This window comes from Asterias rubens, chromosome 13 (assembly GCF_902459465.1).
Source record: "Asterias rubens chromosome 13, eAstRub1.3, whole genome shotgun sequence".
NCBI lineage: Eukaryota > Metazoa > Echinodermata > Asteroidea > Forcipulatida > Asteriidae > Asterias > Asterias rubens.
This window is the reverse complement of record NC_047074.1, coordinates 3,488,291-3,511,676: the sequence shown is the minus strand read 5'-3', so window position 1 is coordinate 3,511,676 and position 23,386 is coordinate 3,488,291. Positions and strand designations below refer to the sequence as shown.

The 23,386-nt window shown below is 38.1% G+C and overlaps 3 protein-coding genes across 5 annotated transcripts; 1 reads left to right on the top strand and 2 right to left on the bottom strand.

Moving 5' to 3' along the window:
• Positions 1-1,477: 1,477 nt before the first annotated feature.
• Positions 1,478-7,971, bottom strand: LOC117298405 (L-cysteine desulfhydrase-like). The gene is made up of 7 exons (XM_033781659.1): positions 7,465-7,971; positions 6,335-6,528; positions 5,442-5,620; positions 4,886-4,999; positions 3,658-3,924; positions 2,870-3,081; positions 1,478-2,236 (listed from the first exon to the last, which is right to left on the bottom strand). Exons 2-7 carry the CDS (start codon positions 6,451-6,453, stop codon positions 1,910-1,912), a joined length of 1,218 nt encoding a protein of 405 aa, XP_033637550.1. The 5' UTR covers positions 6,454-6,528; positions 7,465-7,971; the 3' UTR covers positions 1,478-1,909.
• Positions 7,972-8,035: 64 nt separating this feature from the next.
• LOC117298406 (NHL repeat-containing protein 3-like) lies at positions 8,036-13,366 on the bottom strand. The gene is made up of 5 exons (XM_033781660.1): positions 13,181-13,366; positions 11,845-12,007; positions 11,215-11,418; positions 10,206-10,413; positions 8,036-8,773 (listed from the first exon to the last, which is right to left on the bottom strand). The coding sequence occupies exons 1-5, from the start codon at positions 13,358-13,360 to the stop codon at positions 8,542-8,544; spliced, it is 987 nt and encodes a 328-aa protein (XP_033637551.1). The 5' UTR covers positions 13,361-13,366; the 3' UTR covers positions 8,036-8,541.
• A 413-nt stretch (positions 13,367-13,779) lies between these two features.
• On the top strand, positions 13,780-21,936 carry LOC117298226 (homocysteine S-methyltransferase YbgG-like). 3 transcript variants are annotated; one of them, XM_033781357.1, is made up of 8 exons: positions 13,780-13,958; positions 15,214-15,281; positions 16,699-16,744; positions 17,126-17,258; positions 18,225-18,328; positions 18,593-18,754; positions 19,480-19,682; positions 20,928-21,936. In XM_033781357.1, the coding sequence occupies exons 1-8, from the start codon at positions 13,890-13,892 to the stop codon at positions 21,088-21,090; spliced, it is 948 nt and encodes a 315-aa protein (XP_033637248.1). In that variant the 5' UTR covers positions 13,780-13,889; the 3' UTR covers positions 21,091-21,936. The 3 variants fall into 3 exon arrangements, with proteins under 3 accessions (XP_033637248.1, XP_033637251.1, XP_033637249.1); XM_033781360.1 differs by having other exon boundaries at positions 13,938-13,958; positions 17,131-17,258; XM_033781358.1 differs by having other exon boundaries at positions 13,938-13,958; positions 17,098-17,258.
• Positions 21,937-23,386: the final 1,450 nt, after the last annotated feature.

Genomic DNA, 23,386 nt, shown 5'->3' with positions numbered 1-23,386 from the left:
AACGCAAATCAAAAACAGATCGCTATTTATTACAATGTTTGAAATATTCAAGCATTGTTTTGATTTTGTCAAAAACAAAAACTAAGGGGAGAAAATGTTGAAATTTGTAAAAACATTATGTTAATACGATTGAGTGTTTTACCATGCCATCCAAGGCGGTTTGTTTATCAACAAGAGAAAGTTCTATGGACCTTTTCGCAAATACCCATTGCGCTAGCGCTAACTGTTATGAGATGCATACTGGTCTAGCTATGGATCAACATTTATCTCTAGCAAGACCAGCATATGCACGTCATTCAACGCATAACGCGTGCGTACCGAGTATTAATGCGTTAAGGTATATGGTGCATCCACGATAACTCCCGACTTATCGGGTACGTACAAGAAAAGTCAACGTTATCATGTACGTACAAGATATTTATCGTACGTACAAGAAAAAATCATGTACGTACATAATACATAACAAAACAAGTGACATTCCAGCATAGAAGACGAAATAAATAGAAGTTTTTAAAGTTTGTTATAACAACTTTGTAAACCCTATCAGTCCGAATCGCTAATTTATAAGAGGATGTAAAACTCATACCCTTTGGCTTAGAAATATTCAGCCAATTATAAAAAATTAAAAAACATGTGTGACTATTGTTTTAAATTATTCACCTTTGCCTATATCAGCGGTGAAGTCAACGACGTACTGTCATTGGATGTTGAAAATTGTAAACTGTGCTTTATTACTAATGCCTGTGCTTTACATGGTATGGATACTTTTTAACAGGACCACAAAACACACTTACTGAAATGCTGTAGGTTTTTGAGAAATTAGTTTTGTAAAAAAGTCACGAAAATAATTGTTCGTCTCAGTATACGAAAATTAGTTTAGCTTTTAAAACGTATTTTTCGTGACATGGTTTCACTCTTTGATTAATGGAACTGTGGGCCGATTTTACTATGTCAACCAATTGCAGGAGAGAAGGGTCTAAGAATTTACTAATTCTTTTTTTTCCCACTTAAATAATGATTGCTAATAACGATTATTTTTTTCGAAACATAAGGACTCAAACTCCTTCCAATTGCTCGTTTGAAATCATTTGGATCTCTCCTCTGTTCGAACAAAACCATACACGCGGTAAATTATGTACATTTCTCATAAAGATCAAAATCGTCAAATCAACCCACACAACATGCAGTGGCTGTTCAACAATATTCAGGCGAATTCGGCGAATTTTCATGCTATCATTATTGTAGCATTAAAGCAACTGCAACACCACTAGCCTCCTTTGCGTTTTCTACAGTGCCCATAGTGGAACTGATGTCATTATTTTACTATTAATGTGTATGGTTTGGACTTTTTTTTTATTTATAGCTTATTGTATTGTCTTTTGTGGTTTTTCTTGCAATTTGTTTTTAACATTAACTTACATAAAAATAATGTGTTATCCATATACACCAATGTGTGTTAGAACTGTATACTCAGTACTTTACCGAGTTCTGTGAACGGAATCAAAGGCATATTACTCGAGTGGGATTCGAACCCACGACCTTTGCGATGATACATGTCCTTTTAAAACTAAAGAGCTGAATCCAGCACTTCGAATATCTCGGTGATTGACTACACTTTGAAAGTGTTGGATCCAGCGTTTTTTATTTTATTTGATCCAACGCAAACGGGTTAAATCAACAAGCTAAGTGTTGATTCAACATTTCTCACAAAAAAACTTGGAATTGTTGAATCACCTTTTTAAACGCTAAACTGGCACTTAAATTGTTGACTGGATACTTTAAAATGCTGGATTTAACATATAAAATGCTGGGTTCAACACTTTCAAAGTGTTGTCACTCACCGATCTCTCGCAACTGTTGGATTCAAGTCTTTAATGTTTGGAGTGTAGAGCAATGTCATCATACCAACTTAAAGTTGTAAAACTTCCAGTAGAGCATCCCTCAGTCTAATGTAATCTTCTTTACAGTTGTACACTTGACTTGAAATTCTGCACCAAAGCCTTTGTTTGAAATAAGAGAATGCTACAAACACCTGGCTTTGCTTGTATAAATCACTCATTAACCTGGAGCAAGTCTCAGCAGATGCAGTATAGAGACTCGTCTCTGGAATGGCAACCAACGCCATGCATGGAGCTCTCATTCCAACGGGTATTTGAAGCTTTTCAGTATTCAAAGCTTTGGAAATCATGTCTGCTGCCCAGCTCGCTAGTGTTGAGTTGTATGCAACTATTTCCTCCTGACCATTCAAAGAAACAACCAGTCAGAAACACTATTTAACACTGGACACTATTGGTAATTGTCAAAGACTTTTGGGTGCGTTCGTTAAGCTTCCCTGGGTCGACCCCGGTGTGTGGCGTATTTTTTTTCCCAGGACGAGTGTGTGCAGATAATTACCCACGTTCGTCCTGGTAAAAGAAAAACGCCACGAACCAGGGTCGACCCAGGGGAGCTAAACGAACGCACCCATAGTCTTCACAGTTGGTGTATCTCAACATATGCATAAAGTAACAAACCTGATTTGAGCTCAATCGGTCGTCATAGTTGCGGGAAAGAAAAATACACCCTTGTCCCACCATGGTCGCACGAAGTTGCGTGCTTTTAGATGCTTGATTTCGAGACCTCAAATTCTAAATCTGAGGTCTCGAAATAAAATTCTTGAAAAATTACTTCTTTCTCGAAAACTACGTCACTTTAGAGGGAGCCGTACATAAGCCAATTTCACGCCAGGATTAATCTTATTTTGAGCTAGGACGAGTAACCCGTCGTAACTTTGGATGGGTTCAATGCGGCCTAGTAACGTCTTCGGATAAGTCCAAGATTAAAGTTAGAAAGAGTTTGTTGAAGAAAGAGTTTGGACATCAATGCTTACCATTCCACCAAGGTCATTGTAGAACTTGATTGATGTTTCTGCCAAATAGTAAGGCAAACAATCCCGTGTGCCTACGAAGCAGAATCGTTTCATTAAGGTTGGTTCATTCTGATAATGTGATGTTGTGACTGGGCTAATAACATTCTTGTAATCTGGCTGGACCCATAAGAAGGCACACCCTCGAGGAGTAAATAACCACTTGTGTAGATTTCCTGAAAAAAAAACCCAGAAGAAAACCCCCAGAAAATAACAGACAGAAACTCACTTTACAAAAGTAAAGGGCAGCTCATTGTAGTACCTGCAACTTTAAAACATATTTGCAAAGAAGGTGTTAAAAATTCAACAATTACTAATTCTGAAATTTGTAAATGTTCTGCTTTTGAAACGCGCATTAATTAGGTATTCTGGTGAATTAGACATATTAAGTGTGCAAGTGCAGCTAGCTGCGGTTTGATTGGATGCTTGCTGGCTGTACCAGAGACATGTTAAACCGTATTTTGTTTTACATGTTTATGTCAATAATATTAAGTGTCTTTTTCAACAAAACACAGTTTCCCTGAGAGGACAGCTTTGAAGACTGATGTAAAATACAACTTTTGAATAATTTAAAACCTTGCTGATGTAACACATTTTACACAAGACAGTGGAGTCTCGACCTGCACTCATCTATTTGTCTGCACCGTTTTCAGGATCAAGTGTCTGTTTTTGTTGCACGTATCAAGTGTTCTATACATCTTTATCGGATGTTGTCCTATCAGGGAAATGCACATTACGGCATAATAACCTACCACAATAGAAGTCCACGCCTAAATCTTCGATATTAAGAGGTATTTGTCCCGGTGCATGTGCACCATCTACAAGCACCATAACTCCATTCATATGACACAGTTCTGCAATACGCTTAACTGGCATTAAGATTGCACTAGCACTGGTGATGTGGTCGACGATTGCAAGTTTGATATCTTTATCGTCATTTAAGACCTCAGAGTACAACTTGATGATGTCATCCTCACTGTTAATAGGGATCGGAATCTCTATTACGACGGTTTCTAAAGCTAAAAAAATATGATAAATATACCAAATATATGACAACTTTATTTACAAACAAATTTGGATCTGACAATAACTTGTATGTTTCCTGACGATGACTAGAGCAAGCTAGTCGAAACTTTGAGACCAATTCTAAGAACTCACTACGCGGCAGTGCAGTTAATAGCGATCCCAAGCTAAAGTAGTAGTACCATACGATTTTCTAGACCTTCCGCACAGGTTGTATGACAGTTATTTTCAGAACTGAGAAGTCTCCCGAAAAAAACGATAAATCTACTCCGCGGTAGTAGAATATATAGTAAGAAAGGTCTCTTAAAGCCATTTGACACTTACAGAAACAAAAATTAAAGTTCACAGATTTACCAATAACTTTTTACATGGTTTACAGAAGGTAATGGTGAAAGACTTCTTTTGAAATATTATTCCATAAAATGCTTTACTTTTTGAGAAAACATTAAAACAATATAAATTCTCGATATCGAGAATTACGGATTTATTTTAAACACATGTCATGACACGGCGAACGTGCGGAAACAAGGGTTGGTTTTCCCGTTATTTTCTCCCGACTCCGATGACCGATTGAGCCTAAATTTTTACAGGTTTGTTATTTTATAATACAAGTTGTGATACACGAAGTGTGGGCCTTGGACATTACTGTTTACCTAAAGTGTCAAATGGCTTTAAAAACACACTCTATCTCTGGCAAGTAAATGATGCACACATGGTGTTACCGCAAACCAATTAATATATAACTTTTAACAGATTACATTTTAAACAATATTGCATACTTTAATAGATGTAATAAATGTATCGATGCAAGAGATTAATGTTTTGATTCAGTTCTTATATAGCTCATTTTTAACAAAAACGCATCAGTGAGCTTTACATTTAGTGCCCTGACCATTGTGCCAATAACATTTCATTAATATTTCACTGCTCCCTGGGATTAACAAGCTTTGATTTTACCTAATTGTTGGGAAACAAACTGTACAGTTTTAGTTACAGCTCTGTATGTGTGACTTGTAATCAATATCTTGTCCCCTCGTTGAAAAGACAGGCTCTTCAATACAGCATTGGTACCTACAAAGAAACAGATACATAACGGGTTTTGTATTGTATTTAACATTGCTATGTTTGTATGAATATTTCAAAGCAAATGCATTCTATTTAATTAGCTAATGTTTCACATCATTTATCATTATTAAATTCCCCCTATCACAAGCTTGGTTCAGTCTCCTGACGACGACTAGAGCTAAAAATAGTGACAACACTGAAAAACTACTCGTTTTGTCGGCCATGCCACTCTTGCAAAGAGTGGCGGACGACTCTTTTAGGAATAAAATACGGTACTTCTTTTTCTTTCAGTGTTATCTGCAACTTGGATGACCGATTGAGCTCAAATTTTCACAGGTTTGTTATTTTATGCATATGTTGAGATACACAGGTGAGAAGACTGGTCTTTGACAATTACCAACAGTGTCCACTGTCTTTAATAGAAAGAAAATAGAATATGGACCCTTACCTGTTGTTGCATTTTCAACCAGAACCAAGTCTTGTGGTTTGGAACCTACAAAGGCAGCCACTGCATGAACTCCATCAGCATACATATTGATGTTATGCGCGTCCTCATTTGGAAAGTTACCTGGATCGTATTGATTTCTGTACCACAGTTCAGGATTTCTCTCACGCTTCTCAATCAACCTAAAATGAAGGAAGATATGATCATCTGAAGACAATTAGGTGATTGCTACTCGCAGACAGAAAGTTAAAACTCATCAATAACATTGCCAGCTTAACTGGCACTGCCCAGTCTCAACACTCAGTATCAGTATGCCTACATAGAACGGTAACAAAATAAAAAACGTGTATTTTTGTTATAAGTATATTAAATTACCATAATTTTAAAGCAAATAATCAATAAATAACTATGAATGAAATATGAACACGAGAGGAGCACGAGCATGATGCTGTTAGTGAGCCGAGGCTTGTAGAAATCTTTATACAGACAAACAAACAAACAAACAAACAAACAAACAAACAAACAAACAGACAAACAAACATACAATAAAACAAACAAACAAACAAACAAACAAACAAACAAACAAACAAACAAACAAACAAACAAACAAACAAACAAACAAACAAACAAACAAACAAACAAACAAACAAACAAACAAACAAACAAACAAACAAACAAACAAACAAACAAACAACCAGCGAAGACGGCACAAGGACAAGCCAAACAAAACAAACAATGACATTACAAAATGCCGACGACAAAAATAAAAATACCATCAATAAAATGCCGGACTAACTGAAGACGACAAAAGTGCGTAGATACGATAGAATAGATACAATAAATTGAGGACACCATATTGCTGACAGTTGATGTCAGACAGTGCAGGGTCAACCAACCTCTGTTGTTTCTCAAGCACTGGGCGTGGCACCGCTCCAAAGGACCCATTATTACACTGAGCGATATTTTCATCAATACAGAAATGTTGCTTCTTCAAGTCTTGACCGAATGTTGCCATTGTTGACTGTTTCTGGGATGTGGGTGCCAGCAATGTTCAGCAAAGAGGTAAACTCTATTGAACTTATTCTGCAATCTAAAAAGAAGAAGTCATAATTCAAACTATGTTGTGTAAACACTGACCATTTCAATGTTAACTGTATACGTCAAAATGTGGCCTAAATATTTGTTTTAAGACATTTTGAAAACCCATGTTACGTACATGAAGTGTGTTCATTAAGGCCTGATTAGAAACAACCATGGAGGTAGAACACAACATACAGCAATCCGCAGTGCTTATAAGCAAGACGAAGCCATGCATTAACAGCTGGGCCAATTTCGAGCTGAGTACAAGAAGTAGGTATAAGCGTAATAAAATTATGCTTACCAAAATGATGGTTACCAGCCAAAAAACCATGAGGGGCAACAGTAGGCACGGTGTAGGCACGGTGTAGGAACGGCAGAGGTTTTCAGTTTAATTTAAAGACGTGTTGCACTTTGTGCCGGTCGGTATTTTCATAGTCTGTGCGCCGGCTATACTATGTACTACATGTACTGCCCGGGCCGCTGTCATGCATGGCGGGGGCACAGACTTTAATTGGGGGTCAAGGTCAACCATAGGTTGGTCCACTTTGAAAGCCCCCCACTCATACAACAGAGCGTTACGTGCACACATCAGATCCTTCCATTACGGATGACACTTTTATTCCATTCAGTTCAACCATACACATTTCCAAAAGTTACAGAAGTACATTGAAATGAAATGCATATAATTATAAACGATTAAACTAGCGGGAATACGCGTGGAGACAAGGGCCCCCAATATAAAGCCATCATCAGGTATAGCTTGTAATGACAATAATAATTACTTTACAAGGTATACAGTTAAAAAGGAGTGCCCATACAAAAAACAACAGACAGGTAAAGCACAATTAACAAAGTCCTGGGAAACCAAAATAATTCCATTGGTTTGGTCATTAGATCAGTGATTATTTGTTGCGACAGATTTGAGACTGTAGCCTAAAATACTCACCAAGAAGAGCGTGAAACCCACTGTATGTGTGCCGGCTCAACTTGACTCAGGGCCGGACCTAAGCTTGCTACTGGAAGTCGGGCATGACTGGTGCCTTGCAAGTGGTATAGTGTGTGATGCAGTTTGGTTAACAAAGGCCGCTGACTGACGAGAGGTCGCCATTATGCAACCGTTCCGGATGGCTGCACGCCCGAATTTACTATAAAGGTGACTTTTACAAGGGAGTACAACATTCTATTGATGATGTCTTCGAGGGGGGATGTGACGAGAGTGAAACATAACGGTCCCAAAACAGATCCTTGAGGAACACCGCAGAATGGCACTTGAGGGTTCGAAAGAGGGTTCGAAAGAGCACCATTGATAAAAGTTCTAATAACAGTGCTGATAAAAGTTCGAACAACAGATCTGATAACAGTTCTGATAAAAGTTACGGTAACAGTTTTGATAACAATTCTAATAACAGTTCTGATAACAGTTCTAAAAACAGTTCTGCTGACAGTTACGGTAACAGTTTTGATAACAGTTCTAATAACAGTTCTGATAACAGTTCTGAAGACAGTTCTGATGACGCTTCTAATAACAGTTCTGAAGAAAGTTCTAATAACAGTTCTGAAGAAAGTTCTGATAACAGTTCTGATGACAGTTCTGATAACAGTTCTGATAACAGTTCTGATAACAGTTCTGATGACAGTTCTGATAACAGTTCTGATAACAGTTCTGAAAACAGTTCTAATAACAGTTGTGACAACAGTTTTTGTAACAGTGCTGATAACGAATCTGGTAGCAAGTTCAGCTTAAAGTGACGGTTACTGTTCTGATCTACAGTGGGTATAAATGGTTTTTAAGCTCGTTCACAAGGGAAATTCACACAATGTATTTCTTTGACTTTGGAAAGTGTTCTTTTCTCAATGGTTCACTAAAACTCTTTTGTTTTTGTTTAGACCTGCAAACAACATGTCTATGGGCAATAATGCATACTATCTAATTTGTAAAACTGAACCTTTCAGCCCTGATATTATAAAAGCAGATATTTTTTAGAGTATTTATTGCAGTATTAACAAACATAAGATATGTTTGTTATGTAACCCGCATATATTTCTGACAGGTCTTAGACCCAAGCTCCCCAACATAAAACGCCCCCTCTGATTGGCTGACAGCCACAAGGTGTGGATGAGAGCCTGATGCTAATTGGATGCTATCCATTATCGTGCAGTTGCCAATGGTGCCTGGTTTCAGTGGTGATGCAACAAAGAGAATCCTATCAGACTGGAGTTGGGTCACGATGAAGTGAGTTTGATCAGCGCTGAGTCTGAAAATACATGGTTATTAGAAACAGTTATGATAACAGTTCTAATAACAGTTCTGATAACAGTTCTGATAACAGTTCTGAAACACTTATGATAACAGTTCTGATAACAGTTCTGAGACACTTATGATAACAGTTCTGATAACAGTTCTGATGACAGTTCTGATGACAGTTCTGATAACAGTTCTGAAACAGTTCTGATAACAGTTCTGAAACAGTTATGATAACAGTTGTGACAACAGTTCTGATGACAGTTCTGATGACAGTTCTGATAACAGTTCTGAAACAGTTCTGATAACAGTTCTGAAACAGTTATGATAACAGTTGTGACAACAGTTCTGATGACAGTTCTGACAACAGTTATGAAAACAGTTATGAAAACAATTATGATACCAGTTCTGAAACAGTTATGATAACAGTTATGATAACAGTTCTGAAACAGTTATGATAACAGTTCTGACAACAGTTCTAGTAACACTTCTGATAATCAGTTCTAACAGTTGTGATAACAGTTCTCACAACAGTTCTAAAAACAGTTCTAACAACAGTTCTGATAAAAGTTCTAATAACAGTGCTGATAAAAGTTCGAACAACAGATCTGATAACAGTTCTGAGAACTGTTCTTATAACAGTTCTGTTAACATTTTTAATACAGTTCTGTTAACAGTTCTTAAACAGTTCTGATAAAAGACAAAGGAAAATTACAGTGGTCATTCAAAACAGTTCTGATTGCAGTTCTGACAACAGTTCTGATAACAGTACTGAGAACTGTTCTTATACACCTGACAACAAATCTAATAACAGTTCTGATGACAGTTCTAAAACAGTGCGGTTAACAGTTCTGATAAACTGAAAACAGTTCTTATAACAGTTCTTATAACCGTTTTGATGACAATCTAATACAGTTCTGTTAACAGTTCTGATAACAGTTCTAAAGCAGTTCTGTTAACAGTTCTAAATAATTCTGATAACAACAGTTCCACTATCAGTTCTGATAACAGTTCTAACAACAGTTCTGATAACAGTTCTGAGAGTTTAAACAACAGTTTTGATAACAGTTCTGACAGTTCTAACAACAGTTCTGATAACAGTTCTGATAAAGTTCTGAAACAGCTCTGATAACTGTTCTTAACTTCTTAGAACAGTTATGACAACAAGTCTAATAGCAGTTCTAATAAAAGTTCCGAAAAGAGTTCTGATAAGAGTTCTGACAAGAGTTCTTATAGTTCTGATAACAGTTCAAATAACAGTTCTTATAAGAGTTCTTATAATAGTTCTAAAACAGTTCTGTTATCAGTTCTATATCACACATAGCTCGAGCGGATAGTGCAATAGTGCAACGGGAAAACAAACCAAACAAAAACAAAATGAAAATGTAAAACTACAACGTCTGGGTAAAGGCTACCATAACATTGAAACATAATAATATGCCTACCTAACAGAGTAGGGTTCCCCGTCGGTGAAGCATGATGACCACTCCCCCAAGTATCTTCCATTGCCTGTGTCGAATGCCTGTAGTCTGCCATTCATTCGGTCTGCAACCCAGACTCGTCCGACACCATCCAATTCAACACTGTGCGGAATATAAAACTGTCCTGGCTTGGATCCATTGACACCTCCTACCAGCCATTGCACTTTAAAATCTGAAGCAAACACAAACATTCAAGAGTACCATTCAAAACATTGAGGTCCTGCAAACATTCTGACAGTTTTGAAATTTTGTAAAAAAAACCACAAAAAAACAAGAAGTGTTGACAACATAAATGCCCCGCTGAGATTGGAGTTGCTACACCAAGTCCTTTTTGAATTATTGTTTTAGCCATAATGAGCTTAATTTTACATCTGAGTGGGTGCAAAACCCATTGGCTTCTGAGGGATCCCATGATTAATCCACTAACCAAGTTTGGAGTTGATGCACCAAGTCCTTTTTAAGTTTTTGGTCGGACAACATTTCTTTTGTTTTAGCCATAAAGAGATTTAATATTTTACTGAGTGGTCCAAAAGTAATCTGGCTTCTGGGGGATCCAATGATTAATATACAAACCAAGTCTGGAGTTGATATGCCAAGTCCTTTTCAAGTTATTGCTCGGACAACATTTCTTTTGTTTTAGCCATAATGAGCTTAATTCTTATCTGAGTGGGTCCAAAAACAATAGGCTTCTGGGGGATCCCATGACCAATCCACAAACCAGAAATCTAAGTCCTCACAATTTCTTAACGTGAGCTGCATTATTTCACGAAAATGACGATATTGTGAGGAGTATATGACAACCGCAGCCCATTGCAGAAAAATAGATGCTGCCATGGAATGTGATTTGGTTGAAATTATTGGCTTCTTGCAGGTAAAATGTGAGTTATGAATCTTAGACAAATTTTCGCCCCCAAAATGGACCCTGATATCCAGGACGTCAGGCCGCTAGGCCCTAGGGGTTATGACCACTCACCTTTTTGAAGTTTTAAAAGTCGGTTGTTCATTCCTCCATCTCCATCGACTATGTACATCTCCCCTTGATCGCTGATGGCTACATCTGCAACCTGATCAAATTGAAGTGGGGATGTTCCATTGCCTTTCTTTCCAGGCGTACCAAGCACAAACTCCATGGTTTCACCATCAGGTGAAAACCTCTTTATTGTATATCCCAACTGTCCTGCACAGCAAACAACATGATTTCGGGATTATGACAAGACATACAGTGGACACTATTGGTATTTACTGAAAATAATTATTAGCATAAAAAACATACTTGGTAACGAGTTTGGGGGGGGGGGGAGCTGTTGATATTATACAACATTGTGAGAACGACACCCTCTGAAGTAATGTAGCTTTTTAGAAAGAAGTAATTTTCCACGAATTTGATTTCAAGACCTTAGAATTAGATTTTGAGGTCTCAAAATCAAGCATCTGAAAGCACACAACTTTGTGTGACAACTGACAAGGGGTTTTTTCTTTCATTATTATCTCGCAACTTCGACGATGCATAATGAAAGATCCTATGCATAGACCTACAGGGCCTACTCTTGCAAGCAAAGCATTATGGTTGTCAACTTAAAAATTCAATTTTGTCCCTGCTCACCATCTCCAACATCAGTAAGCCAAAGTCGTCTCTTCCCTGAGGTTGCATTGTGATGCATCCTCATTCCGTGAACCATATTGATCACCTCTGGATCATAAATGAAGGATCTCAGAAAAGCACCAGACGTATTGAAGACCAGGACTGGAGAATTCCGATAGCCACGCTGTAATTGGAGAAACAGTGACCGAAAAAGTGACACATTAGATGTTAAAACTGCAATGGGGATCTATAACAACAAATATTTAGTTTGGTTTTACCCTCCTACTGATTTGTGTTAGCACTGTGTATACTCAGAAATCACAGACAAAATACAAGTACTCGGGTAGACCCAGTGACTGGGGCGCTAGATTCCCTTTTTTCCTAATTTTGACAATATCGGTCATCTGATGGCTGGTCCAGCGGAATGTAAACAAAAATCATCATTTTATAGCCGAAAAATTACAATTTCATGCACGGTGTTGCATTTTAAACATATGGGGAGGCCATAAGGGAGTTTTTAAGGTAATTCGTTTGGTATTTTCGTCATTTCGGTGCATTTTTCGTGTGACAGTTATAGAAAATGTTAACGTGATGAGTTTGAAAGAGGTGTAGATGACCGAAAATGTAAAAGTTTCGCAAAAGGAATCTAAGTCCCTTTGAATAATTGAAACATTGTGTATACTTAAAGGCAGTGGACACTATTGGTAATTGTCAAAGATCAGTCTTCTCACTTGGTGTATATCTCAATAATGCATAAAACAACAAACCTGTTAAAATTTGAGCTATAATGGTCGTCGAAGTTGCGAGATAAAAAAAACGAAAGAAAAAAACCCCACCTTGTCACACGAAGTTGTGTGCTTTGGGCCTTTGAGATGCTTGATTTCGAGACCTAAAATTCTAAATCTGTCTGACTGAGGTCTTGAAATCAAATTCGTGGAAAATTACTTCTTGCTCGAAAACTATGCTACCTCAGAGGGAGCCGTTTCTCGCAATGTTTTATACCATCAACAGCTCGGTTTTACATTCTGTCTTATGGACCCTACGGAGTATACAAGTAAAAGTAGAAGTTTATGTCTGTGCGACTTAAATTGTACAAGCCGACTCTCAACAAAAACATTGGGTGCAGAAGGAACTTCTTTTCACAGCGAATAATTAATGATTGGAACAGTCTCCCACACAAAGTAGTAAATGCCAAAACAGTGTCAACATTCAAGAAAGAGCTCGAAGCCTATTGGAAGGAATCAATGATAGGATATGGGGTCACAAAGGCATAAGCCTAAACAATTTCTCCCATCAATCGTAAGTAAGTAAGTAAGTAAGTAAGTAAGACCCCCATCACCTGCAAAGTTCAACTCACTTGCGAAACATATATTTCCCCGTTTTTGTCATCAACAGCCGCGCTGTAAACCGGACCAGTAAACACAGATGAAAGGCCTGGCCACGACGGATCCAATTTGTACATCGGTCCAGCTCCCGTGCAGAAGCAAAAACATGAAAATAATGCCAAGAAAATCCACCTCGTTGCGGCTGCGTCCATTGTCAGATTGTTTTGACATTTGTTTTGTTAAAGTCACATGACTGATCACATGACTGATCACCTGATACCTGGCTAAAACATAATATAGTGTTGTTACGCACTCATCTATTGTTTGTTTTTTGTAGGTATGGTTGTTTTTTTGTTTTACTTCCTCCGCCGTTATGGGGGATCATATATATTTTTTTAAATTGATTAACTTCTATTACTTTCTTTCAGTTGCTCTCTGTGGAAATATTTACAAAAATCAATAATATGGAAAAGGATGTGATATAGTAAACATATTGCCCCACCCTTAAAAACGAAAAATAGATACGAGGAACATGGTAAGTTATTTTTATGGCTATTTAATTAGTATAGTATCTGGACTTCCTATCCATGAAAGTCATACAATAACACAATAGCATGGCAACTTAGGAAAGTCTATTCTCAAATCAAAAATCAAATGGTTCACCGTCGCTTGGTTAGTTTGTCATGTTTTGTTGAGTAAAAAAGTGTTTAAATCAAGGGATAGCCTGTGATTAATAGAACAATGAGCGTCAAAGTATTAGACGGTGGACTTGGTACAGAGCTGGAGAAGATTTCACACGCTAAACTTATAGTAAGCACCCCACGTTTTCTTGTTTAACTAATTTTCAATGTTTTCAACAGCTCTCTCTCTCTCTATTATTTATACTAGTCTATTGGCTTTTAATTTATAAGTTATTTGCTCATTACCAAGTAAGTTTTTATGCTAACAATTATTTTGAGTGCCTTAAATACGACTATTGCACGGGGGAGCCTTATAGTTTCTAGAAGTATGTTCAGATATGAGAGAACGGCAGAATAAAAAGGGTTGTTGGAAAGATCGAATAAACGTACTCACTCAGAAGAGGCTCAGGTAACCCTCCTGCCGTCGGGAGGAGGGTTACAAATAACTTACAATATCGCAACTAAGGTGCAACTAAGGTGATGCACTTTTTGGAACTCCCCCTTTCTCTCTCTCTCTAGCTTTCTCTGAATTATTGGTCAACCGTGGTCGGAATCATGTTGAGATTTGCCCACCCTTGTCTGTAATTTATAATAGTTGGGATGTTTAGCTGGAACTTGGAGGCACCTACAACGGAGGAGTCCAACCTGGGCTAGGAGGCACCCTGATGTCCCTAGCAACTACATCTGTATAGCTGAGCTTCTGTCGTCCCCTGTTTCTCCTTTCATAATTTGTTACCAGGTGATAAGCTGAGAGACAGGTCCTTGAATTCAAGAACCTGTCTCTCAGAAACATTGGCCGAGTGGTTAAGAGCATCGAATTAAAGTTCTGGTGCTGATTCACAGGAGTGTGGATTCGAATCCCGGTCGTGACACTTGTGGGTTGTGTCCTTGAGCAAGATACTTTGCTATAATTGCTTCTCTTTACCCAGGGGTATAAATGGGTACCTGTGAGGGTAGAGGTTGATATTGTGTATGAAAAAGCCACAAGAGCCTTACAGGCAGCTCAGGGCTGTATACTCCCACGGGAGCTGAGAAACATTACAGGGAATGGATGTTATTGGCCCCATGACCAGAGCACTAATGTAAAGAGCATTGATACGGTGATTGTGAAATGCGCTATATAAGAATTTGTTATTATTATTATTTTTATTATTCATGTTTCTGTATGAGTGCTCGGACGTAGCTGTTTTGTATTTTAGTGGAGAGTTTTGGTTTAAACCTCTTGTATTGCAACACAAAAATGTACTACACATCTGGAAAAATAAAGTCATTTTCATTAGGTTTCATGTTTCTTTTTTACAAGCAGGAGTTAACACCAGCCTGGATAAATGACTGAATCAATAATGTTGTTTATTAGCATTGATTGTTTATTTATTTTGGTGTAGGAAGATCCCCTTTGGAGTGCCAGGCTGCTAATAACAAATCCTGATGCTTTGAAAGCCACGCACAAGAGGTAAAAAACTAACCCATGTTGGATAGATTGAAATTGATAACAATAGAAGGAAGAATGTGAGACCTGAAGCAATGTACAATGTACATTGGGAATTGAACCCGGGACCTGAAAATTTACATGTACTGTATGTGCGCTCCACCGACTGAGCTACTAGCCCTGTGTTGACGATCTCCCTATTTTCTCAATATACTTTTGGAGTTGAGCTGCAGTCAGAAGTCACACAATTTTCTTTTTAAAATAGTATAATTATAAATTTTTATATCGCGCTTTGATATCACAGCTTGAAGGGCGTATCAAAGCGCTTCTGGCATTGTAACCCCATGTCACATTAGCCAGTGATCATGCCCACAGTTTAATCTGGGGTGCAACACTGCATTTCACAAAGAGTTAAAGAGAAGGTTCGTGTTTGGTAATTACTCAAAACAAATATTAACTTAAAAATTGACTTGGTAAGCAGTTGAAAGTATAAAACATTGTGAGAAGCGGCTCCCTCTGAAGTAGCATAGACTTTGAGTAAGAGGTATTTTCTCACTAACATAATAAAATACTTCTAGCTAGAAGTCTTTTATTCCTATCTGTTTCTATGACCAATAATTAGCTCAAATTTTCACAGGCTTGTTATTTTAAGCTTATATGTTGGGATACACCAAGTGAGAAGACTGATATTTGACAATTACCAAACGTGTACCTTCCCTTTAAACACTTGGTCTTATCTTGAGGTATAGGATGAATCACTCATTCTAATTTAGGACTAACCGTAGGTATTAAAAAACTCCTAATAAGTGCTAGGGTTTAGTCCCAAGTACCATCTTTTTGAAAACGTCCCCTGGGAAGTAGCATCGTAAGTTTAAATCAATTTTGGTCGAACAAACACAAATGAAATAGTCATGCACTACAAAGGGTTTGCCTTTTTAATAAGGACCTTTAGAGATCTCCATAAAAAAGTTATCATTGTTTGTGTGTTTGTGCAGAAGCCTGTTAAAGGAACATTACAGAATTGGTTTTTGCTAACAAAACAGTTGCTGGCAGTGTAAGCAGCTTATGTAATCCACCATATACATAAACTGACAAACCTGTAGAAGTTTGAGATCGATCGGTCATCTGGGTCACAATAGAATAGTGAAAAACCGATAAAAATTTTTGCATTACATTGATGTCAAAACAAAAAATGAATAAAACGCTCACTGAGCGATAAACTTCAAACGCGAAGTTAGATTATTTATTTCTCATCAAATATGACATTTCAGACAGACATTTCAGATGTTTTCATCTATCATCATCATTAGAACGTGTAAGTTTTATGCAAATCTGTGATCTTCACCATTTTTGTTTCTTACCAATTCTGTAACGTTCCTTTAACCATCTTTCTTTGTACTGTAATAAAGATAGAATGAAAGTGTTGTTTCTTTTCTTACAGTTTCCTAGAAAATGGGGCAGACATCATTGAGACAGCTACGTATCAGGTAAGTTTGCATCTTATTGGATTTCCTTTCAAACATTATATAAAGTCAGGTTGGCGCAGTGGTGTCTTGCCTCGCCTTCCACCTCTGGGGACCCCGGTTCGAATCCTACCGGGGGCACTGTGTGGATTAGTTTTTTTATTCCCTATATGACTGTGTGGGTTTTCCTTGGAACAATTCTCTGGGGTTTTCCTCCCACCTCCAAGTCTGAAAACTTCTTCATTGTCTTCTCACCTTGCCTAGATGCTGAAAAAGGCTTTGACAAGTATTATCATACATGTGTAGATCCAATAGATGTAGATGTAAAGTTATTGTTCTTTGTTTCCTAATGTCCTGAGCCTTAAGATTTATTTCAGATCCTTTTTAATCCTTGTTTGTTTTGAGGCAAGTATCCAAGGCTTTGGTGAATTTGGCGGTTTGTCCAAGGAAGATGCACTACGGTTATTTGAAAAAGCGACCAAAGTCGCCGTGGAAGCTGTGGAAGAGTTCTGGGCAGAAAATAAAGATAAAGATCCAGGTATGTTGGAGCTTGAATTTGACACTGGACCATCGACCCGAGCCGAGTGATTTTGAGTGTCTGGGCCAGTAAACTCAAGACAGGACAAGTCCGGTGGTCTTGTTTTTTTTTTAACATCTTTGTCTCATAAACTAATGACGTTTAAATGTTTGAGTTTGAGTCTCACAAACATCTTTCAATCTTGCTGAGTAATCGCCCGTAAAACGGAAGAAGCAATTAATCTCCTCTTGGTTGGTGATTGTTCATTCAAATAAAACAGTTCAGGGCCCAATTTCATAGCGATGCTAAGCACAAAAATTTGCTTAGCATGAAATTTTTTCCTTGATGAAAACAGAGGATTACCAACCAAATTTCCACGTGATTTTCAGGATAAGCAAACAACAGCTGAATACCAGTAACACGCAATATGCAACAAATGCAAATTTGGTTGGTAATCCTGTTTTTATCAAGGAAGACATTTCATGCTAAGCAAATTTGTTTGCTTAGCAGCTCTATGAAATTGGGCCCAGATGATAAAACAGTGTTCTCACTGTGACTCTCTTTTCATTTTGATTCTGGGGTCTTTTAAATAAAATCCTGGTCGTGTAAAGATCATGCGATCTTGGTGATTTTCCAACAATTTGAGCCCTGTTATGTATTGGGTAGGGGTGGGGGGTTCGCAGCTGGTTAAAACACATGTATAACACATGGATAATTGTAAAAGACCATTATTCCCATTTGTGACCCTAAAACCTGTGAAATTTTAAGCTTTATGGTCATCAGAGACACAAGGAAATAGTGGATACCCTTTTATACTGTTTTCAAACATTGGGTAGAGACAAATATAATGTTTTCTTTAGAAATCAAAGCTATGTAAAAAAATTGTATGTATGAGCAATGTTCGGTGTGCTGGAGACTTGCATGGTCTATTGTAACTACGTGTGGATTGCTATAAATCATGGCCATGTTTTTTGTGTTGACTTTCAGGTCAAGAGAAACCCCAGATTGCTGGGTCGCTGGGTCCCTATGGTGCTAGCCAGCATGATTACTCAGAATACAGTGGTGTGTATGCTGATAAAATGACAAAAGAGGTAAGGGTAAAAATGGTTTTTGGATTTGAGGCATTGCATGGTGAGGTATCGATTGATTTGCGGTATACAATCTCCTTTCTTTTGAGAACTTGTCTTGCTTTATATTCTACTACTTTTGTGGGGGGGGGGGGGAATTCGGGAGACTTCCCCTTTTAACATAAGTGTGGCTTATTCTTTTGTTTCCGCCTTGATTGGGTTTCTGATAAGTGCATCATGTAAGTTTACACTGTTATCATTAATCATTGACTCGCACCTTTATTTTAGGCACTCATTGAGTGGCACAGGCCACACGTGGAAGCGATGGTGAACTCCGGTTTAGAACTCATTGCCATGGAAACCATCCCGTGCGTAGTCGAGGCCGAGGCTCTGGTGGAATTACTCAAAGACTTCCCCAAAACGAAGGCTTGGATTTGCTACTCGGTGAAGGTGAGTCAGATTTTGAGTTTTCATGTTTGATAATTTCAAAACGGGTATTCAAGTGGAACAGATGTTATAAAGCGCTCAGGTGTGTCAGGTGAGGCACTGTTTTTCAACCTTTCTTCCCTAAACTGTTCGACCATTGAACCTCATCCACAGTGGTTTAAGATGATATATATAAACTATACCAGCCTGTATAATACCATGGTGTATGCATACTACAAAGTACACAGTCAACCCTCCTACTGTTTGACCATTCAATATAACCCACTGTGGCTTTGAATGATACAGGTAAACTATGCCAGCCTGATGATGATGCAAATGCAAACAACAAAGTCAACCCTCCCACTCTGTGACCAATTAATACCACTCCCAGTGATCTGAATGATAAACAAACAATGCCAAGCTGCAATATGATGTAATTCATCTCTACAGAGAGTGCACAGTCAACCCTCCCACTATCTGACCAAATAGTAATACCACTCATGATCTGAATGATAGACAAGCAAAGCTAGGCTGAAATTATGATGTAATGTAAGGAATGCATCTAGACAGTGCGCAGTCAACCCTCCTACTGTCCGACCACGTGATTTTGAATGACATGAATGATAAACTAAGCCAGCCGCAAAATTTTGAGTTTCATGTTTGGTGAAAAATTTAGACAGTTCAAAGTCAACCCTCGTTGTATACGACCAATTATCACTCAGGGTTACATTTTTCTCTCTGTACTTAAGGACGAAGAGCATATCTTCCACGGTGAGACCTTTGCTGATGGCGTCAGGGCAGTGATTGATTCAGATCAGATCATAGCAGTAGGATGTAACTGTTGTAATCCAGTTAGTGTTGCACCCCTCCTGCGTAGCGCCAAGACGGCCATTGGCACCAAGCCGTTTGTCGTGTACCCAGATCAGAGGGATGATTTCTGCTTTGATGGAAGGTAAAAACTGTTGGGGATCATAGTTCCTGGGAGATAGATAAACCCCATAGAGTTATATATAAGAACTAGAGGGCGCACGAGTGATGCTTCGTGCACAAACGCCACGGGACCGCAAGATGTCAAGCGCGTCATTCTGCACGCGCGTTGAATATGAAATACACGTTTGAGTTTTTTTTATTGAACGCTCACGCGATGCCGTTTGTTCAACTTACAAAATGGCTGCACAAACACACGCTGTGAGATGCCAGTTTGTCAACTTAGAAAATGGCCGCCTTTGCGCATGCCGGGGCGCGTATATAGGCCAGTGCGCCCTCTAGTTCTTATATATAACTCTATGATACACCCGGACAAAATGCTGCTGAAAACACATTTTGTTTTGACTCTGTTCAGACCGCAACTCATTAAGAGGTGTTTCCTGGCCGAGCGGTTAAGAAGCACCAGACTCGAGCTCCAGTGTTTCTGAGCAGCAAAGTAAGGGTTTGAGTGCCGGTTCTGGAACTTGTGTCGTTGAGCAAGAAACTTCATTATAATTGCTTTGGGACATTCAGTCACAGGTTCCATGTACTATTAACATGACTAAAGGTTCGGTCCAACTGCAGCGATAACGAGAACGATAACGATAACGACGCCAAGAGAATGCATTCTATTGGTTGAACGAGCGTGTGCGTATTCTGCGTGGAGCAAATCAACCAATAGAACGCGTTCTCTTTGCGTCAAGATCGTTGTCGTTATCGCTGCAGTGGGACCGGGCCTTTAGATTGGTAGTACATGTAAAAGAACCCAGAATGTTATCATTGAAGAGTAGGGGTTAACCCCTGTGTTTCTGGTTCATTGCAAGCACCCTTGTTTACCGGTTTCCTTGGGCTTGTGAGCTACATGTACAGTGATTAAATTCACTACATGGTGTCCTTGGATTCATTACAAGAAATATATAATAACAATAATAATCTGGGAATGGATATATAAATCAACAACTTTTTGTTATCGTTGTGATTTCCAACTTTGAAAAGGTTTGTGGAAGATTATCCCCAGAATGAAAAATTCAAAAACCAAGCAATAATATAACGCATCAATTATAAGGCATGGCAGAGTAAATTAATAGCGAAATTAATCATAATTCCTTGCAAAAGTGTGTGATATTAAAAATAATCTGTAGCATTCTCTCCATAACCTGAAACATCTTAAAGATTGGCCGTTGATCTTAAAACTTTATCCTCAAACAATGAATTATGTTACTGTCGACAGGAAAGGGGGAGAGTTCATCATGCCAACCTTGGACAGCCTTGTTCCAACCTGGATAAGTCTTGGCGCTGGCTACATCGGAGGATGTTGCCACACAACACCAGCTATGATTCAAAAAGTTTCAGAAGTCGTCAGGAAATACAATCAGTCACAATTAAATCATTAGGCTGTAAAAAGTAAAAAGCTTCCTCCTATCATAATGATGCTTCATCAAAAGATCCAACACTTCCCCTTAAAACAAACCAACAACACCATGCTGCAGTTTAGTCATTTACACAAGCCTATGTCAGGCATGATATTTGGTCCTTGTGAAAAAAGTAGATGATTTTAAAAGAATTAAGTTTTAATCTCAGCAAGGCATTTGTGCTTGTCAACCTGCAATTCTTGTTTTATTTTAATTGTGCTTTTGCACACTCATGGTTAAGGGCATAATGTAATATAAAATTAATTCTACATAGTGCCTTGTTTATTAAATTCCTCATGTATTCACACATGTCGAAGTAACAGTAACTAAACCAACAAGCTGTAATATATTTTTTTTAAACCATAAACCGTAGTCGCAATCATTGTATTCTGCCAAGTTCAACCTTCAAATAAACAATTTCACAACCATAAGCTTTGCCAACCAAGAAGGCGGGCTTCACTTTAAAAAAAGGTGGATCAAAATAGCATTTAAGTCAATGTTGCTATGTTATTTAATATCCATGTATTCCCGACAAATCAATTGTGCGACATAAAACAAATAATAAATCTGGCTTGGAATTGCAAAGGGTACCTCCATTGGAAAATCCGAGTCTTTGGGAAACTTTGAAGGGGCATCAAGGCCAAACCCAGGGGTCATTGGCTCTGTGTTCTTCCAGTCCTGATATATTCTTTTCTCTGTTTGTTTTTCTCTAAGACAAGTCCTTCTTTTTTCTGGTCTTTTTTATACACGTCTTTGTTGTTTTGCTTTCTTGTTTTGTGTTCTTAAGGCCCGGTCCCACTGCAGCGAGAACGATAACGATAACGATGACGACGCAAAGAGAACGCACTATATTGGTTGAATGAGCGTGTGCGTATTCTGCGTGGAGCACTTCAACCAATACAATGCGTTCTCTTTGCGTCGTGATCGTTATCATTTTCGTTATCGCTGCAGTGTGACTCGGCCTTTAGGCTCTCTGGGTTAGGTGCTTTTTAAATAATTTGAACTATGTTTATAATATTATTATAAATACAAGGGCTTTATGGTTTGAATAAAAAAAAGGTTAATTGTTATTTTCTGCTAACCCAGCTATGTCCAATATTGTATTACTCTGGGCTGCCCAGGCAGACCAAGTCAATTTCAGCAAAATGTAATGAACAACTTAAAGACAGTGGACACTATTGGTAATTGTCAAAGACCAGTCTTCTCACTTGGTGTATCTCAACATTATATGCATAAAATATGTAACAAACCTGACCTTGATTGGTCGTCGGAGTTGCGAGATAACTATGAAAGATAAAATCACCCTTGTCACACGAGTTGTGTGCTTTCAGATGCTTGATTTCAAGACCTCAAATTCTAAACGTGAGGTCTCGAAATCAAATTCGTGGAAAATTACTTCATTCTCGAAAACTTAGCACTTCAGAGGTAGCTCTTGCTCACAATGTTTTATACTATCAACCTCTCCCCATTACGCATTACCAAGTAAGATTTTATGCTGATAATTATTTTCAGTAATTACCAATAGTGTCCACTGCCTTTAACAGGCATTCAAAATGGCAATCAAATTTCCATAATCCGATCAAACTAGGGTTTCCTTTTACATACTGTAGCTACTATTGCATGCAATTTCGTTTATCTCATTCTGTCCAATAAAAAGGCTCCCAAGAATACCCTTCTTTAGTTGAATTTCTACTAATGATGAAATCAAACTAAAGCTTATCAAAGTGCATAGGTATTTGTAGCTAGTTTTGGATATCATTTTGGTTGACAGCTTCTTGCTGTAGGCCGTTACAAAATTGAATTATTGCATTTGACCAGCGAATGCTCAACTGTTGAAATTGAATTACTCCATTTGGCTATTGAATGATAATGCAGTTAAGCACCCATTTCCAAACAAAATTGAATGGAGTGAATCGGTGTTAAAAGTTGCATCAAAAAAAGAAGTCTCGTCACTTTCTGCACATTCTCAACACTAAACAGGGTCCAACAATTCCTCCTAATATTTTCTTCTATTGGTACAAAGTATACCAAAACTGTATCCAAAGCGCATAAGTCATGTCAGTGAACGATTTCCCTTGTATAGCAGAGCACCTTGCTATACAAAATGTTTCAGTTCCTGCTCAAAATTCACAATTTTAGTACTCAACTATTAGCATTCAGTGAGCACAATGCAAGTTTAGTTTACAATAGTTTGCTTTGTAACCTTGCTGAATGAAATCATTCCCTGTGCGCACATAGTCCACAATGCAAGTTCTCAACAACTAGGAGCAAGTTCGAG

Excerpts from the sequence above, each read along its gene's own strand:
- LOC117298405 (XM_033781659.1), bottom strand. The coding sequence starts at position 6,453 with ATGGCAACATTCGGTCAAGACTTGAAGAAGCAACATTTCTGTATTGAT. Across the intron at positions 3,925-4,885 it reads GTTTGTTTCCCAACAATTAG|CTTTAGAAACCGTCGTAATA; the intron begins GTAAAATCAAAG and ends ATATTTTTTTAG. Across the intron at positions 2,237-2,869 it reads ACAATGACCTTGGTGGAATG|GAGGAAATAGTTGCATACAA; the intron begins GTAAGCATTGAT and ends TTGAATGGTCAG.
- LOC117298406 (XM_033781660.1), bottom strand. The coding sequence starts at position 13,360 with ATGGACGCAGCCGCAACGAGGTGGATTTTCTTGGCATTATTTTCATGT. Across the intron at positions 10,414-11,214 it reads ACTTTTAAAACTTCAAAAAG|ATTTTAAAGTGCAATGGCTG; the intron begins GTGAGTGGTCAT and ends TGTTTGCTTCAG. Across the intron at positions 8,774-10,205 it reads GGGGAACCCTACTCTGTTAG|ACTCAGCGCTGATCAAACTC; the intron begins GTAGGCATATTA and ends ATGTATTTTCAG.
- LOC117298226 (XM_033781357.1), top strand. The coding sequence starts at position 13,890 with ATGAGCGTCAAAGTATTAGACGGTGGACTTGGTACAGAGCTGGAGAAG. Across the intron at positions 16,745-17,125 it reads TTGAGACAGCTACGTATCAG|GCAAGTATCCAAGGCTTTGG; the intron begins GTAAGTTTGCAT and ends GTTTGTTTTGAG. Across the intron at positions 18,329-18,592 it reads CTGATAAAATGACAAAAGAG|GCACTCATTGAGTGGCACAG; the intron begins GTAAGGGTAAAA and ends CCTTTATTTTAG.